General features: G+C 35.8%; 1 protein-coding gene across 1 annotated transcript in view; it reads left to right on the forward strand.

Annotated features, from left to right (window-relative positions):
- The window catches only part of sorcs3a (sortilin related VPS10 domain containing receptor 3a), a gene marked incomplete at its 5' end in the record, with an annotated part of 249,011 nt that overhangs the window by 129,623 nt on the left and 100,535 nt on the right, over positions 1 to 18,853 (forward strand). The window contains one exon of the mRNA XM_084402221.1: positions 5,178 to 5,336. Coding sequence (XP_084258347.1) covers positions 5,178 to 5,336 — 159 coding nt within the window. The remainder of the gene's footprint in view (positions 1 to 5,177; positions 5,337 to 18,853) is intronic.

The following is an 18,853-nucleotide window of genomic DNA, read 5'->3' on the forward strand; positions in this document are numbered from 1 at the left end:
ATAAACGAGCTTGATAAAAATGATCATTCTAGAAGAAAATTTCAGATGGCACTTAGAGGCTTCTGCATCTGAACTCTTCATATATATATTAATATATATATATATAGCAGCCATTACCCCAGTCTTCAGAGTCACATGATCAGTCAGTATTCATTCTGATTTGGGGCTCAATAAACCCTTATTCTCCTTCTCCTCCTCCTTCTTCTTCTTCTTCTTCTTCTTCTTCTTATTCTTAGTTGAAAATGGTATGATATTTTGAATTTTCTAATGAAAGAAAATGTAAAGACAGCCCATAAACATCCCAATCTTCAGAGTCACATGATCAGTAAGTACTCATTCTGATTTGGGGCTCAATAAACCCTTCTCCTTCTCCTTCTCCTTCTCCTTCTCCTTCTCCTTCTCCTTCTCCTTCTCCTTCTCCTCCTCCTCCTTCTTCTTCTTCTTCTTCTTCTTCTTCTTCTTCTTCTTCTTCTTATTCTTCTTAGTTGAAAATGGTATGATATTTTGAATTTTCTAATGAAAGAAAATGTAAAAACAGCCCATAAACATCCCAATCTTCAGAGTCACATGATCAGTCAGTACTCATTCTGATTTGGGGCTCAATAAACCCTTCTTCTCCTTCTCCTTCTCCTTCTCCTTCTCCTTCTCCTTCTCCTTCTCCTTCTCCTTCTCCTTCTCCTCCTCCTCCTCCTCCTTCTTCTTCTTCTTCTTCTTAGTTGAAAATGGTATGACATTTTGAATTTTCTAATGAAAGAAAATGTAAAGACAGCCCATAAACATCCCAATCTTCAGAGTCACATGATCAGTCAGTACTCATTCTGATTTGGGGCTCAATAAACCCTCCTTCTCCTTCTCCTTCTCCTTCTCCTTCTCCTTCTCCTTCTCCTTCTCCTTCTCCTCTCCTTCCCCTTCTCTTTCTTAGTTGAAAATGGTATGATATTTTGAAATTTCAAATGAAAGAAAATGTAAAGACAGCCCATAAACATCCCAAAATAAACCACAGCATTATACTAGTCCTTCAAGCATATCTTAAACTTTCGTCCCTATCTGCCCTCAGACTATTTATTGCTCCCATTAGTACAATTTCCCATCAGAACAGATGGATGGTCTCCTTGGAAAAGCACTAGATTTTAGTTTATTTCTACTTTTGTGAACTGTATCTGCTCAGTGGACACGCAAAGTGCACAATATTCATCATCTGAAGGTATTGTTGTTGTTTAGTGCACAAACTGGATTAATGCGTCTGCTTATTTCCCTGACTATGTGGGCAAACACAGTCCCAATCTAGAGAAAAGGATTGACTCTGGCAGATCCCATGGCTCTTTTCAAATAGGGCTAAGTTTAGGCCTATAACCTTTAACAGAACACTTTTCCATTTGAGAGATGGGCATGACATTTCTGCAGCTCTGCCTCAGCTCTTAAATGGGAACTTGCCAAGAATCCAAAGTGCTTTGTGTGCGGCTCTTTTAGCACCCGATGGAGATGAGATTACATGCTGATGCGAAGATCGCCGACAAATGAGCCCGTTTATATTTCCACAACTCTATTTGTTATAAAACACAGTTGATCGGCCGTGACATGATTATTTTGAGACTCTGTGTCCTTTTCCTGCTGTTTACACTGCCTTACCGGCGCTGACCCCAATCTCGTTCAGCGGCGAGAGGCTTAGTGTGGGCCATTAACTGTGCGCCGCATGTAGATTAGTTTGCAGGACGGTAGCCGCCTGGGTGTCGGCAGATAACAGAGAGCCCTCAACACTATTGATTGTACTTTGCAACTCTCCTCACTCCTTTGTTCAGCTCAGAAACATTTGTTCACAGTTGTCATGTTCTAGTGACTTGAAAACTTAATTATCTGCTAATGCTCCATCAGTATCTGTTTGACCTCAGATTTGCGGTTTCCCGCTGTACAGCCCAGTTGTGACTCACAGACCCCGTCTACACCTGATATTTAAATGGACAGTGCTAAATAGAGGTGTAAATTGGATCCGTTTTGTGATGTAATGTCATTCTGATGCACCCAGACTACATAATATCAGTGATGCCGATGTAGATGCAAGTCAATCTTTTAGCATGAACATAAATTGTGAATGATTAATGCTCTACAGTACATTATCTGACTGTGATCCATATGTGCATATAATCTATAGAATACTCTCGCATAAAAAGTTGCACATTTTTGCACATTTTGAACTTTCCTTACAGCATATCCAATATCCATATATTACATAAGTAAAGGGTGAAGATCTCCACCCATTAATTTAATCTCCAGGGTAAAATGGGAATTGCTAGCGCAAGCATGTTATGCTTAGCTCTATGAGAACACTGTCAAGTAAAATAGTCCAGTACATCTGACTATATGCATTCTTGAAATAAAGGCATATGGTTCCATGAAGAACATTAAACATCCATGGAACCTTTCCAGTGCACAAAATGTTCTTTATAGCAGCGGTTTCTCAACATTTTTGTCTACAAGGTCCCTTATTGTCCATAACACTATTCATCTCTTCCAGTTGTTAATAATTTAGAAGGATGGCGATTATTTTATTTTTTTTGTATTGTACTAAAATTAAATGATACAAGAAACATTTTATGTTATTTTAAGAGTTTATTAATTTACATTAGATTTTCAGGTCTAGAAATCACTTTTAATATTCCCTTATATATCCATGTTTTCCAAGACTGTGGGAATCTTGTTGGGAAAAAAATTGAGGGGGTTAAACGTACACTATGTAATTGTTTTCGCCGCTAGGGGTCGCTAACCTCTTACAATAACAAAGGCGTAGTTTGATGACGCAACATTTGCTAAGAATTATGGATCTTGTCGTCAACGTCAAGCCGACCGATCTAATAATGTTTATGGATGAGTAAATACATGATATGAAGCAGTTCGGGATTGCTAAGAGACAGCTATCAGCTCCACACACGACGCGAGTCCCGCGGATATAAAAGGAATATGGACATTTCATTCTACCGAACTACACGCAAGTGCAGAATTACTAACTTACTTACAGGTCAGTTTATTAGACAAATTAAACTTGAGAGGTAACGCAGCACTGTTTCACTTGGTCTAACATTACACTATCACACTAAACTGCATTTGAATGTGTTGAAATTTATGTTATTCTATGTTAGTTTGTCTGTATGAGACTAGCAGTAAGCTAGATCAACATTAGAATAACATACAGATCATATTCTAACATTTTATCATTGTTGAACTATATAACATTGATTAGTTTTATGTAAATGTGCTCACCTGTTTAATAAAGTACATGTAGGAGCGGTCGAAGTCTCGGACGTGGAGCTCTAGGCATCTTGAAAACACCGCGCTGATATTGATTCTCGTTTTAGTTCTCCTTTTTTATCCAAAGTCTGCTTGCCATGGTCCATAATGTTTGTACGAAACAACAACAGCGTGCAAATAGACATTGCGAACTACACAGTTGTCCACGTCTGTCGCTTTGGTTACTATCAAAGGGCTCTGCTTGCTATGGCAGTACAAGCAGAAACCAGGGAGAACGCGGATATGACGCCATTGACGGCGACAAAACGTAAATAACGAAACGGTACGTGTCTTCAAATTAAATTACAAATTTCTCCTGGTTTGAAAGTTGTTGGAAACAGTCGGGATAATGTAAGTACACAACTAAAAAAAATATATAACATAGAAATAGTGATTTTTGCCATTTTTAAAGCAAAAAAGTTACATATTGTACCTTTAATAAAATGAGAAATGTATTGATTTTTAATTGTTTTGTCATGCTTGGTTTGTCTTATTTTTAACCCTTTTAACCTTTTAGTCATCTTGAGGCCCCTGTAAATTCGGTAAGGCCCCCTAGTGGATGTTCTTCCTGAGCACTAAGTTAACTAGACATAACGCGCAAGTCTTTTCCCTTCGAATGCTGCTACTCAATGCAATATTACGAAAAATGATTAGACCCTAAAATCTCTGAATTGCATCTGACAAGCCCAAAGACACCAGAAGACACAAGGGGCCCTTTTCCATCTTCTTATAATGATAATGAACAGTAAAAATCGGGGACCCAGGCCAACAAAATCCTGGCTGTGTTTCGGCTGGCTGTTTATTGCTGCTTAATGAAAAACAATTTATCTAAATCACCGCCCTGGAGGATTCGTAGTTAAAGCTTGTGGAGAGAGAGGTGGGATTTTTGTCAGTGACGAATGCACCACTGTTTTTCCAATTCAAATCCAGTTGAGGGAAGAAAACAGCCGTTTAGATTTAGGGTGGATGGAGGCGAGAGAAAGAGTGAGATGATAGAGGTAGGGAGGTCTCGAGCTTATGTTTCACAGTTTGCTTGCTAAATATTAACACGTCTAGATGTCAACTATAAGTGTGCACGCTTAATGTACAACAAAATGCTTTAGAACCTGTTAGTTTCCACTTAAACTTAGAAAACTTTGAATATACAGCATATGTGCCATTTTTTCCGTAATGAAAATGTCTGCAACTGTTTTTAGCACTGAGGCTATCCTCGTATGACAGTGAACACGGCGCCTGGCATTTAGGTGCGAACCCATTTAATGTGCAGACAGGTGTACTTACCCTTTAATTATCATGGAGATCAGATGCAGCTGCCCAGTCAAGCACGGGCATAAAAAAGAAACACTTTCCGTAATGCAGCATATTCAGTACCAGAAGAGGTTTAATTAAATGGTTTGCCCATCCACAGAGTTGCCTTACAGCCAGAAACAGTTTAGGAAGAGCTTGGAAACTAAGTCAAGGTCAGTTCTAAAGTGGAACCAGTTTGCTCAGTGTGTCACTATTATTCCATTTAGACTGGAAGTAATGGTCAACCTTGACCTAGTCTGAGCTTTAGTTGGGGGTTTAAAACCTTAATGGAGGAATAGTTCACCTAAAAATTCAATTTAAATGGAGCAAAATAGTCATACCGTGGGGATTTACACACATCATTCTCCTTTGTTTTAGTTGTCCCTTGTTGGTTCACTCTGACAGACATATAATTGGGAGATACAGAATGACAACTGATATTCATTTGCATTTAATCAGTTGTCCACTATACTGTTATAAAGATCTTATTGATTTACATTGCATCTTACTTTTTGGCCAAGGGGTTTCAGACTATTATTTCATACGTTGAGCTTTACAGGGTTAACCTTTGTGCTTTTCTGTTTTTTTTTCTGTTTTTTTTTTCTTAGATAATGGTGCTGACCGACCCGGAGTTTGAAAGCAGTGTTCTCATCAGCTCAGATGAGGGTGCCAGTTATCAGAAGTACCGCTTGAGCTTCTTTGTCTTAAGTCTGCTTTTCCATCACACACAAGAGGACTGGGCCTTAGCCTACAGCCATGACCAGAAGGTAAGCATTGCTGATTCTGAGCAAAATAATGAGCCTCCAGTGATTAAAAACCACAGTTGACCATATTGACTTTCTTAATGCACATACCTGGTCTTATTGAAAATGACTCATCAGTTCTTGTTACTCCAAAAAATAAAGGTTCCAAAAGGGTGTTTTCGCAGCACTGCCGTAGAAGGACTCATTTGTTCAAAAGTTTGGTGTCAGTAATATTTGTATTTCAAGAAATATATTTATTCAGCAAGGACACATTAATCAAAAGTGACATTTATAATGTTACATCAGATGTATATTCCAAATAAATGCTGTTCTTTAGAAGAATCGAAGAATCCTAAAAAAAAAAAAGTATCATGGTTTGCGAAAAAATATTAAGGAGCACAACTGTTTTCAACATTGATAATATTAAGAATTGTTTCTTGAGTAGCAAATCAGCATATTAGAATGATTTCTGATGGATCATGTGACACTGAAGACTGGAGTAATGATGTTGAAAACACACTATATATATATATATATATATATATATATATATATATATATATATATATATTTATATATATTAGCCTGGCAAGCCAGACCTACATCAAGATGTTAGGTCTGGCAACTCACCATAGACACGGCTCAATCCGAGGGGCGGGATAAACGGCTGTCTTTCAAATTCCATCTGCACGCAATAGGACAGCGCTTCAACCAACCAGAGCGTTTTCCCAATAGCAGAGCTAACGTTACTTGATAGATTCAACTTTTGAATCTGGCCGGCAAAACTACGAACACATCTTCCTTTTTTAAGAATGACTTAAGTGCCGTTCTTTGCTCTTTTCTCAAAGAAAAACGTAACTTCAAGTCCTCCAGAGTCGCGGCCAAAGCCGATTCGAAAGACTGTTCTCCAGCAGCCGTCATTCTTTGTTTTCTAATAGCAGTAAACCGTCGCAACTCTGTCGTCATTATGTTAAGCCCGCCCCGCCTACTCTATACACGACGTGATTGGCCTGACCCAATTTAGGTTTTTGCAGCTAGAAGGTCTATGGAGAGTTGCTAGACTACCCTGGAAGCAAAATACATTTTGCTGCCGCTAGGGTGCGTCTAGATTTATATATATATATATATATATATATATATATATATATTCAAATATAAAACTGTTATTTTAATATTTCACAATATTATGTTTTACTGTATTTTTGATAAAAAAAAAAAAAAAACATCCTTGGTGAGAAACTTTCAAAACCATTAAAAAAATCTTACTGACCCCAAACTTTTCAACAGTAGTTTACATGTTCCAAGTGTGAATTGTAAGCATGGATGCAAAAAGACTGATTATGTCAATGCAGAATCCTTTTCACTTCTGTCTCTAAAATTGTAGTGACAAAACATGGAATATCTCAGCCATACTGCAATGTGCTTGTAGACAGTCATGCTTACTCGCTCCAAAAATGACACACACATGGCACTAAAGTGTCTCATTTTCTGAATGGACAAGGGTGGCTGACACTGTGTCTAGTCTCATCAGGAACAGAGCAGAACTTTGGATTAGGTCAACACCTGAAACATTGTCTTATAGAGAGGTGTCAGGCTGGTCAGGTCCACTTCTTGATGATTCATTAAAAACAGATGGTGGTTTAGGCCCAGCTTTCTGCCTTTCTTATAAAGAACTCTAGCTCAGGCCCTTTTACAATAAAGGAGCCTCTGGGAATCTGGCAGAAGAAATAGCAATTGATCCCTGCTCACTATCTAAGCCTGGTTAACTGAGGTTTCATTGACCAGCAAAAGTCCACAAAAGCCATTCGATGTCTTTAATGATGCTAATAGCTGACACTAAAAGGACATTTTATGCAACCGTGAGGAAAAAGATTGCTACAGAAACAACCATGGCCATAAACTTAAAGATACACCAAACAAGCCTCACTTTATTTGATGCAGTTGGCTTGTTTCTATTAATGGAATATTCTGGGTTCAATATAAAACATATATTTTATATTATTGCATATATGCACAATCAATAGTATTTATTGCATAATGTTGATTACTTAAAGCAGCACTCAGTAGCTTCGGGATTTCTTCGCTGTATTCTCGCTTTTTGCTCGCAGGTTTCTCTCTAGAGCTCCCCCCCACAGCTTCGGAATAGATATTTGACAACACTGTTGTAAAAACTCGTTGGCTATTCTCAGACACGAGAGGCTAGTAGATCAACGACATCAAAGCAGATGGGACATTCTTTAAAACGTCTTCTTCATTCAGGTTCGGACAGCGTGAGGGAGCGCAATAATGACAGCATTTTAGCAGATTTCTTTTGGCCGTAAAGCAATTGTTTACATCGCGAGACCTGATATCACGCGATACTTCCTGACGTGGCGGCCCGCCGCCCCAAAGTTGCAAGTGCGTATTTTCCGCTCACAGGCACCAGGGGGGTGCAAAACGACCACCATTCAACCCGAAATAAGTATTATAACCATTCCAATGACTCCGAAGCTGTTCAGTTAAGGTAAAAAAGTTACTTAGTTCACCTTTAAAACGAATCAAAAATGGGTTACAGTAAGGCATTTACAAAGGAAGTAAATGGGGCCAATTTTTGAGGATTTTAAAATAAAAACTTGAAGCTTATAATTTGATAAAAAAATCCTATCATTATATTGTTAAAACAATTATTTGATGTTGCTGTTACATCATCATATTTACAGTCGTTTTTGGGTTTATAGCATTGCATTTTCATGGAAATGTTTCTAAAACAGGAAATCCCCACAGAAGAATTTGTAAGTGATTTTAAAATCATAGTAACATGCATATTGTTTGCATCTCGTGGCAATATTAGTGAAACAGATCATAAGTCGGGTCAGAGGTCACCCTTCCGCTTGAACTCGACTCTTTCGTGAACGTGTATACGGCCATTGCCGGAAACCAGTGATTATAGTTTTTAAAGTTTTAAATATCCATATAAAAATCCATCGCTTCGCTTTCAGATGCCATTTATTAATCCACTGGCGTTGAATGAATTACTTTTATGATGGATGAATTACTTGTTTGGGCTTCAAAAACTCGGGCACTATTCAATGCCATTACAAAGCTGGGAAGACCCATGATGTTATTTAATACAACTCTGATTTTGTTCTGCTGAAAGAAAAAAGTCATATACACATAGAATGGCTTGAGGGTGAGGAAATTATGGGATCAATTTTATTGTTGGGTGAATTATTCCTTTAAGAAATTAACCTTTGTGGACCTTATGGACATTTTTGTCTGCTTCAGTTTTGATCAGTTTGCCTGCAGTGTTAATGCCAGCTGCATAAATGTTGGCACATGTGTGTATTTTTATTGGAATTTTTCTATATTATGACATTCCCTACAATAATGTCCCCATTGAAGCCATTGCAATTTTTAATCTCAGGGCCATTTAACTATACAAGGTATGCAGTCTTTGTTAATAGGCTTTCATTCTGTTGGCAAGGCTTCAAAATAAAAAATAAATAAAATGCAATTTTTTTAACCAGATGGTGCAATTTTCTCAGGTTTGGCCTATAAATATAATAATCGCTTTATTCCTGTTTTCTGCTTCTGCATATTATAAAGTCATTTGGATAAATTATGCAACGATAACTGTGTGTATAAAAAAAAAAAATTGTGTGTGCTTGTAATATTTGAGAGAGAAAAACTCAACTGCAAATCACAAATCCAACCACTGTTTCCACCAGTGGAGTTTTACAGGCATCTAATGGGGAAAATGTGGTACTGCGCCCAAACAAAATCTTTCTGTAAGCTCATTTTTTGAGAAATCTATGGAAGCTTGTTTCCGCCAATGAATAATAAATAAATAATAATAATTGCGACTTTTTATCTCACAATTCTGACTTTTTTTCCCCACAATTGCGATATATCAAGTCAGAATTGTGACTTTTTTTTCTCACAATTGCGAGATATGAAGTCAGAATTGGGAGAAAAAAAGTCGCAATTCTGAGAAATAAAGTCGCATTTGCGAGATATAAAGTCAGAATTGCGTGTTATAAAGTCGCAATTCTGGGAAATAAAGTCGCAATTGCGAGATATAAAGTCGCAATTCTGAGAAATAAAGTCGCAATTGGGAGATATAAAGTCAGAATTGCACGATATAAAGTCGCAATTGCGTATTATAAAGTCAGAATTGTGAGATATAAACTATTCTGAGGTAAAAAAAAAAGAATTTTCTTGAAAAATATCCTTAGAATTGGACTTTATATCTCACAATTCTGAGAAAAGATGTCAGAATTGCGTGATATAAAGTCGCAATTGCGAGAAAAAAAGTCTGAATTCTGACTTTATAACACGCAATTCTGACTTTATATCTCGCAATTCTGACTTTATTTCATGCAATTCTGACTTTATATCTCGCAATTCTGACTTTATAACACGCAATTCTGACTTTATAACACGCAATTCTGACTTTATTTCATGCAATTCTGACTTTATATCTCGCAATTCTGACTTTATATCTCGCAATTCTGACTTTATATCTCGCAATTCTGACTTTATTTCACGCAATTCTGACTTTATATCTCGCAATTCTGACTTTATAACACGCAATTCTGACTTTATATCTCGCAATTCTGACTTTATAACACGCAATTCTGACTTTATATCTCGCAATTCTGACTTTATTTCACGCAATTCTGACTTTATATCTCGCAATTCTGACTTTATATCTCGCAATTCTGACTTTATAACACGCAATTCTGACTTTATATCTCGCAATTCTGACTTTATTTCACGCAATTCTGACTTTATAACACGCAATTCTGACTTTATATCTCGCAATTCTGACTTTATAACACTCAATTCTGACTTTATATCTCGCAATTCTGACTATAACACGCAATTGCGACTTTATATCTCGCAATTCTGACTTTATATCTCGCAATTCTGACTTTATATCTCGCAATTCTGACTTTATATCTCGCAATTCTGACTTTATTTCACGCAATTCTGACTTTATATCTCGCAATTCTGACTTTATAACACGCAATTCTGACTTTATATCTCGCAATTCTGACTTTATATCTCGCAATTCTGACTTTATAACACGCAATTCTGACTTTATTTCACGCAATTCTGACTTTATATCTCGCAATTCTGACTTTATATCTCGCAATTCTGACTTTATATCTCGCAATTCTGACTTTATTTCACGCAATTCTGACTTTATATCTCGCAATTCTGACTTTATAACACGCAATTCTGACTTTATATCTCGCAATTCTGACTTTATTTCACGCAATTCTGACTTTATTTCACGCAATTCTGACTTTATATCTCGCAATTCTGACTTTATAACACTCAATTCTGACTTTATATCTCGCAATTCTGACTTTATAACACGCAATTCTGACTTTATATCTCGCAATTCTGACTATAACACGCAATTGCGACTTTATATCTCGCAATTCTGACTTTATATCTCGCAATTCTGACTTTTTCTCGCAATTCTGACTTTATATCTCGCAATTCTGACTTTATTTCACGCAATTCTGACTTTATATCTCGCAATTCTGACTTTATAACACGCAATTCTGACTTTATATCTCGCAATTCTGACTTTATTTCACGCAATTCTGACTTTATAACACGCAATTCTGACTTTATATCTCGCAATTCTGACTTTATAACATGCAATTCTGACTTTATATCTCGCAATTCTGACTTTATTTCACGCAATTCGGACTTTATATCTCGCAATTCTGACTATAACACGCAATTGCGACTTTATATCTCGCAATTCTGACTTTATAACACGCAATTCTGACTTTATATCTCGCAATTCTGACTTTATAACACGCAATTGCGACTTTATTTCACGCAATTCTGACTTTATATCTCGCAATTCTGACTTTATTTCTCAGAATTGTAAACTGTAAACTCGCAATTGTGAGATAAAAAGTCGCAATTATCTTTTAAAATGTTTTATTTTGTAGTGGAAACAAGCTTCCATAGAAATCAACCTCAAATATGGAACACAACTTTTTATATTTATGGCTTTGATTTTCTAGCTGTTTTAGAGTTCAACATGTTCCCTAAAATATATATGTAATGATATATTTTATAATGATATATGAAAATAATGTTCATAAATCATTTTCAGAAACATAAACCTCTATAACTCTTTTTTTGGTTTCACTTTTAAAACTTTTGTTTTACTTTAACAATAATCTGCTATGGGTATACCAAACTTAAGCCTGTGCTCCCAAACTTCAAATTACTATGACAGTTTTTTGACACATACATTTTTGTCCACTATAATGGACCTTCCTACGTGTAACTTTGTTTACATTTACACACAAGGTTTAAAGGTATTAAAAAACCTTCCGGGAGGTCTCTGGCCTTGATATGCTGCAAGCAAAAGGTTTAATGAATTTCAAACATGTCCAAATTAATTCTATAAAGAAATCTATCTTGGACTTGGACTGATAAGAATGTTTTGTCCGCTGTCAATTGGCTGAAACCATGGATTCAAGGTTTTACAGGTTAGCAAGCATTTTCTCCATTCAAAAATATGCTAGAAATGGCAAATAAATGGCAAATAATCCAGTGCATTGAAGTAGATATTTTACCAATGACGGATTTGCTTCTGGAGGGCTCTTAAAAGTGTGACTTTTCCTGATGTCTTTGACACTGTGCTCAAGGACTGTGTACATACTTTTGGTGCCATCAGCCCGTCAGACAGCTTTCGCCAGGGATTACAGACCCCCTTTCCTGAAACATAGGTTTGGTGTGCAAATCTTCCAGCTTTGGGTGTTTCTGGAAGAGCCCAGCACTGCAAGCAAAGAGTTGAGATTAAAATTATGCATGGTAGATAGTTGAGAGATGACAAAACTTTCATTCTCCTTCAGGCACAGCATTGGCTTCTCCTCTGTAATCTTCATTTTAAATTGAAGAAAAATATATCATCAATGTCGCTGCTAAAGAATTCAGCTGTTGTTTCTTGTTGGTGCAGGAGTTGTCTAAATAAATGACAAACAAATTATGCCCACATTCTATCATTCCAGCATTTTGCTCTTGATAACAGACATGTCATTCTCAAAGTACTGTGTATTGCCAGCTTTATCATTCCTGTTGAATGAGATGACAGAGAATTCATTTCAGCTTCAGGGACTTTGCACCATTGCAATATTCATAGAATTGTTTTGTTTTTGTCATACTATTTATATCAAATTCTTTTATGTTGTGATTATTGGTTGTTTTATGAACCCACAGTACCGAAGCGATGTACTGACATGATTTGAGGCACAATGTGCAATTCTACTCTGTATTCTATATGACTCCAAAGATAAAATAAGATTTGGCATATTGCCTACCTCTACTTTGGCCTAAATGGTCTGTCAATCATTTTTCTGATTTACATTTTTACTTCTTCATTTTGTTGCCTTACAAAGCTAAATTTTTTAAATAGATAAATTAGTTTGGCTGTACTGCTCTGTGACTTGTAACATCTTAAAAACCAACATGATTTTTTTTTTTTTATAATATGTTTTGTCATATCGCTCACCCCTATCACAATGATTTCTGAAGGATCATGTGACACTGAAGACTGCAGTAATGGTGTTGAAAATTCTGCTTTACATCACAGGAATAAATTACATTTTAAAATGTTTCAATAGAAAACAATTCTATTTATATTTCCCAATATTACTGTTTTTACTGCATTTAATAGAAGATACTTAAAAAAAAAAAAAAACTTTGACCGGTATAGAACGTATCATTAACCCACACCTATGTCAGAGATACATGTCAAATCATTTAATTCAAAAGTGAAAAAACAAACAAAAAAACACCATTTAGCAGGTAAATATCCCCTCTGCCATGGGCCACTTTTATGATACTTTTCTCATTTTTGGAGTTTGACAGTAAAAATCGGCATCTGATTTCATTGTACAGTATGTGACCCTGTCACATGGGTCAATTTTTTTACATTGAGATTTATACATCATCTGAAGGCTGAATAAATAAGCTTTTCATTAATGTATGGTTAGTTATGATATGACAATATTTGGCCGATGATATTTGAAAATCTGGAATCTGAGGGTGCAAAAAAAATCGAAACATTGAGAAAATCGCCTTTAAAGTTGTCCATTTATGTTCGCGATTGTGCTGCATTCACTCACAAAAATAAATGCTTTATATATTTACGGTAGGAAAAGTACAAAATATCTTCATGGAACATGATCTTTACTTAATATCCTATTTTTGCATAAAAGAAAAATCGATCATTTTGACCCATACAATGTATTGTTGGCTATTGCCACAAATATACCCGTTCGACTTGTGACTGGTTTTGTGATCCAAGGTCACACACACACACACACACACACACACACACACACACACACACACACACACACACACACATATATATATATATATATATATATATATATATATATATATATATATAAACAGTAAGAACAAGTAAAACCATTTTCAAAAGCTTTGGATTGGATCAACGCATGGAATTCTCCAAAAAGAGTTCCCTAGAGTGACGTTGTTATGTTCCAAAATAAGAGCCACTAGAGTGTTGGTTTCTTATGAGAGTGTGTTGCTTTGTTCCATCAAAAAAAAAAAAAACTACAAAAAAAAAACACATTAATCTGTTCAGCTGAGTGTATATCATTGTCACATACTTCTGACAATCTGACACATCAGAGAAACACTCTGGTTTATCACTAAAAACAAACACCTGTCTGAAAGACTGAGCATATTTCATTGTCAGATTTTTGAATCCATGGGGGTTTTTATTATACAGAACTTGACATTTTTACAGAATTCCCTTTATAATGTTTCCTTCGAAAGAGATAATAAAGAATAAACAATGCACTAAAGAAATTTAAGCTAAAAAAGACTAAAAACACCCAATCCAAGCATGATAAAGAGATAAACAGAAGAAATATTAGGCCATATTTATATGATGGAAACAGCAATAGCAAGGTTTTTTTGGGGGGTTAGGGTAAAATATCTGTAAACATAACAGATAATTTCCTATCTGAAAATTAATGTACCTTATCCGTTTTTCTAAAGCTTTTTATTTTCTTACGGTGTGGGGTCTAAGTATTATCAAAAAATCAATTATTATAGAATTAATATTATTTTTCAAACAGCATCACGATTGAGAGCTGTTGTTCCCGATAAAGCAGCATCATGCCAAAGTAGTGATATTCGGAAGTAAAAAAAGGTATGATTTAAATGTGATATTGCTTGCATTCAACAGTTTAATAAAAAAATGCTAATTTTGAGAAACTTACATTTTAGAAACAATATTTGCCAGTTAATTTGTCTACTTTTTACTCTGCCAACGATAAAAAAGCATAGTTCTAAACAGAGACTAGCTGTAATTCATTTCTGAATGAGTGTTTTTGAACAAATCAATTGAAGTGAATAATTCATTGGCTCAATGATAAAGAGTCACTTGAGTCATTCCATAGGTGATTCATTTCTGAGTGAATCAGCGTTTTTAGGCGAATCGATTGAGCTAATAATTCATTGCCTGAATGTTTGAAAGAATCATTTGAATGAAGATTTAACGACTCACTCGTTATATTGCCTCCTACTGGCATAATAATGTAACCTGCGGAAAGAGTTGCTGAAAAATCCCCACCAGACTCACTGAAATGTGTAAACAAATACAATTCAAAGCTAATGTACAAACGTCACCATCGTCAAAACGATCGAACGAATCCGCAAAAATGACTGAAAACGCTGTATTCTGCTGCCAGGCCAGTAGTTGGCGATGTCATTTTGTAAAGAAACATTTTGCGCCTATTGACTGAACACGTAATACACATGAGCATGACGTCACTGTTTTTACAAATTCACGTTTACACCGAGACGATAAAGGAATCATTTTCAAAAACTTGCACTTTGAAACCCGATTTCAAAGGTTTGCGTTTTCAGGCCCCCAAAACGCTGTTATTGTGTAATCGTGAGCGACCAAAACGCATTAAGGTTTACATTTCACTTGAAAATGGTGTCGTGTAAACGGCAACAGTTATGCAAGGGGCATAACAAATTAGATGACTAATTTTAAAGACTAGTCTAAGCAGTTTATGCAACTGGCCACAGAACCAACCGATTGTAAATTATAAATAAAACACATACCTTGTTGAATGAGTTTAGGTAATATTTCAACTATAAATAATCATTTACAATGTGAAAATATAGTATGTCATTCCAAATATATACCCTATGTGCTATTTGTGTGAGCATGTTCTAGCAATATATTTGTGTATGTGTAACCTTTTTGCTCCCTCACTACTTCCCATCAGTCTTTGTGGGAATATAAAAACACATTGGCCATATTCAAACCCCAGTCACACTGTCAGCACTGTAGTTCCCCAGCTCTCTGACCTCTCCCCTGGGCTGGCTGCCTCATGGGACGGCTTGTAAATGCCTGTGGATAACTCCTCAGGTGCTCCCTGACCTCCCGCATCATTCACAAAGCTGAAATACCTCCCCAGAGAGACAGACAGAGAGAGAGAGAGAGAGAGAGAGAGAGAGAGGGTTGATGGGGGATAACAGATTGAGAGAATAAGGGAGAAATTGCATGCATAAGGTATCATGACATGCTCTCCAGAAAGATACAGAGAGAATTAGAAGAGACAGAGCCTGGTGCATGTGATCGCATCCTCAAGCTTTTTTTTTGTTTTTGTTTTTTAAAGGTTTATTTCAGGCCAAACATAAATTAAAAAATGATGGTTTGACCAAAAACTTGTTATTTTAAACAGATTCTTTTTATTTAAAAATATAGAATTAAATAATTAGAATTTGTAATTCATTAAAATAATATATAATTAATTACAAAATATGAATAGTTATAAACCAATTAATAATAATGAAACAATGTTATTGTGCACATGGACATTTTTTAGTTCCACACAATACCATTAAAATATATTTTGACTTAAAACTGCAATTCAACCAGCAAGTTTATCCCATTTAACCCATCAGTTTTAGACTAACAAGAATTGCAATGTCGCCAAAAGAAACCTTTGCACTTTGAGTCCATTTGAAGGCAATTGACTGCCGGGTACATGCTCAGTGAGGTTCTTGCTTAGAAACGAGGCAGAGATCAGTATTTTATTGAGTGACAGATACAAAGAAATGTGAATTACTGTGATTCTACATAAACACAAATCAGATGAATAATATTGCCTTAAAATGTTGCCCAAACTAGCTTGGGAGTAAAGGTTTTTATATTGAGGATAAGGTTTTATAAGTTCCCAGAATGCATTGCATGTATTTATTATTGTTTAAGTTTCTGCTGGATTTATTTTATTTTATTTATTTTATTTCATTTATTATTGTTTGTTTTGTTGATTATCACCAGTATTGAGTATCATTTAAGTGTTGAGGGTCTATATGAATTTATGGAAGTCTTAAAGGGATAGTTCACTAAAAAATGAAGCTGTTCCAAACCAATATGGATTTCTTACCTCTCTAGACCGCAAAAATAAATGATTAGAAAATAAATAAATAAATCTTGCTTCATGTTGCCTTAAAGGGGTGGTTGATAATGATTTCACTTTTTTAACTTTAGTTAGTGTGTAATGTTGCTGTTAAGCATAAACCACATCTGCAAAGTTACAATGCTCAAAGTTCAAAGCAAAGGGAAATATTTTCTTTTACAGAAATTGTTTTTTAAGGACTACAACAAACAGCTGGTAGGAGCATCTTGTTGCAGTAGTGACATCACTAAGCCTAAAATTTACATAAACCCCGCCCCCGGGAAAAGGATTTATATATTATCATGACAGAATATGCTAATCAATGACTGGAAGATAGCTATAACTCCACATCAGCTGCATAAATTCATCAACTAAGTATTCAGAAATGTCCTGTTGCATTCTACATGTCACTTCTTCTTGAGTCTCTCTATCTTTGTCCGACTCCGGTTTGAACATAAAAGGCTGAACAGTTTCTGACATTTTCAGTGAGTGTCTGTGTGAAGTAATGAAGTAACACACTGAGCTCTTGAAGCTCCGCCCTCTGTGCCGGGAGTAGCAACTCATTTGCATTTAAAGGGACACACAAAAACAGTGCGTTTTTGCTCACTTTTAAAAAAGTGACAATTTTAACATGATATAAAGCTAAAACTTCACATACACACTCTGGGGACATCAGAGACTTATTCTACATCTGATAAAAATGATTTTGTGGTGAAGTAAATACTATAGAAAAAAACAACGTAATTTAGTTAGTTCAGGCAAGAATTAAAAAAAAGTAAATTCTATATTAGTACTCAATTCAAGCGTGTAGAAATGAAAGCATAAATATCAACGTTATTAAAATACTCAACTTTTCTGATACTGGTGTTCCCATCATGCACTGGGCCTTGAATAATGAATGAGGTCGATGTTTTCCAGCTGTATTTACACTGTTTCATCATTGCTTTTGTTGTTAGGATTAGTAACTTGTCATTTTGTGACATTTGACGTTTATTTTCTACTCAAAATGACACATTCAAACACAAAAACGATCCATCAAATGTTACCGTCTTTGTGTATTGTCTACCAAGTATTGAGGTATCTGCGTTCACACTACTTGTAAATCTTTATATCTAGAATTACTATTGTATTATTCCTTAGATGTTTTAATGTCTTTAGTATAAGTAAAGCATATACTTCAAAAGTGTGGTTTAATTCAATATTATATTGGTTGAGTGAAATGTTTAACTAAATAGATATTACTCCACCAAGTTAAAATGACTTATTTCCTTTGTTACTTTCACTTAACTTAGTTAAGTAGTTTACTTAATTCCATATGTGAAATTTAATTAAATATTTGTGCAAAAACGTGCCAAAATTTTACTTGTTTTTTTTTCAGTGTAGTGAAAAGAGCATTATAGGACCCATTTAAGAATATATATATCTTTTCACATAGTGTTTAAGCGTAGCGCGTCTGTGTTGCACATCACCACGTAGGCTCACTATTGGGCGACGCTGGTCATGTGTGTGATACGTGGTGATGTGCAACACAGACGCGCTACGCTTAAACACTACGTGAAAAGACTCGAGGCCCAGAGAGAAGGAAATGAAAAGTGGAATAAACTCATTATTTTTGTTTGTTTTTGCGCACAAAAAGTATTCTCGTCGCTTTATAAACTTAAGATTGACTTGGACTATATTAACGATGTCTTTAATACATTTTCTGGGCCAGCAAGTTAAAGGGCCTATTTTAACGATCTGAATCACAAGTGTCAAGCGCAAAGCGCAAGTAACTTTGTGGGCGGGTCTTGGGCGCTGTTGCTATTTTCCCGGCGGGATAAATGACTCTTGCGCCCGGTGCAAATCTAAAAGGGGTTGGTCTGAAGTAGCTTCATTATTCATAGGTGTGGTTTGGGCGTAACGTGAAATAAACCAATCAGAGCGACATCTCACATTCCCTTTAAGAGCAGGCGCGCTTGTTCTAAAGCGGATTCCTATTATAACGGCGGATTTGCCAGGCGCACGCCAGGAGCGGTTCACAGCCGAGGAGACCGACGTTCTGGATGGAGAAACACACCCAAATTA

The sequence above is a fragment of the Rutilus rutilus genome (genome assembly GCF_951802725.1).
Source record: "Rutilus rutilus genome assembly, chromosome: 2".
In the NCBI taxonomy this organism is placed as follows: domain Eukaryota; kingdom Metazoa; phylum Chordata; class Actinopteri; order Cypriniformes; family Leuciscidae; genus Rutilus; species Rutilus rutilus.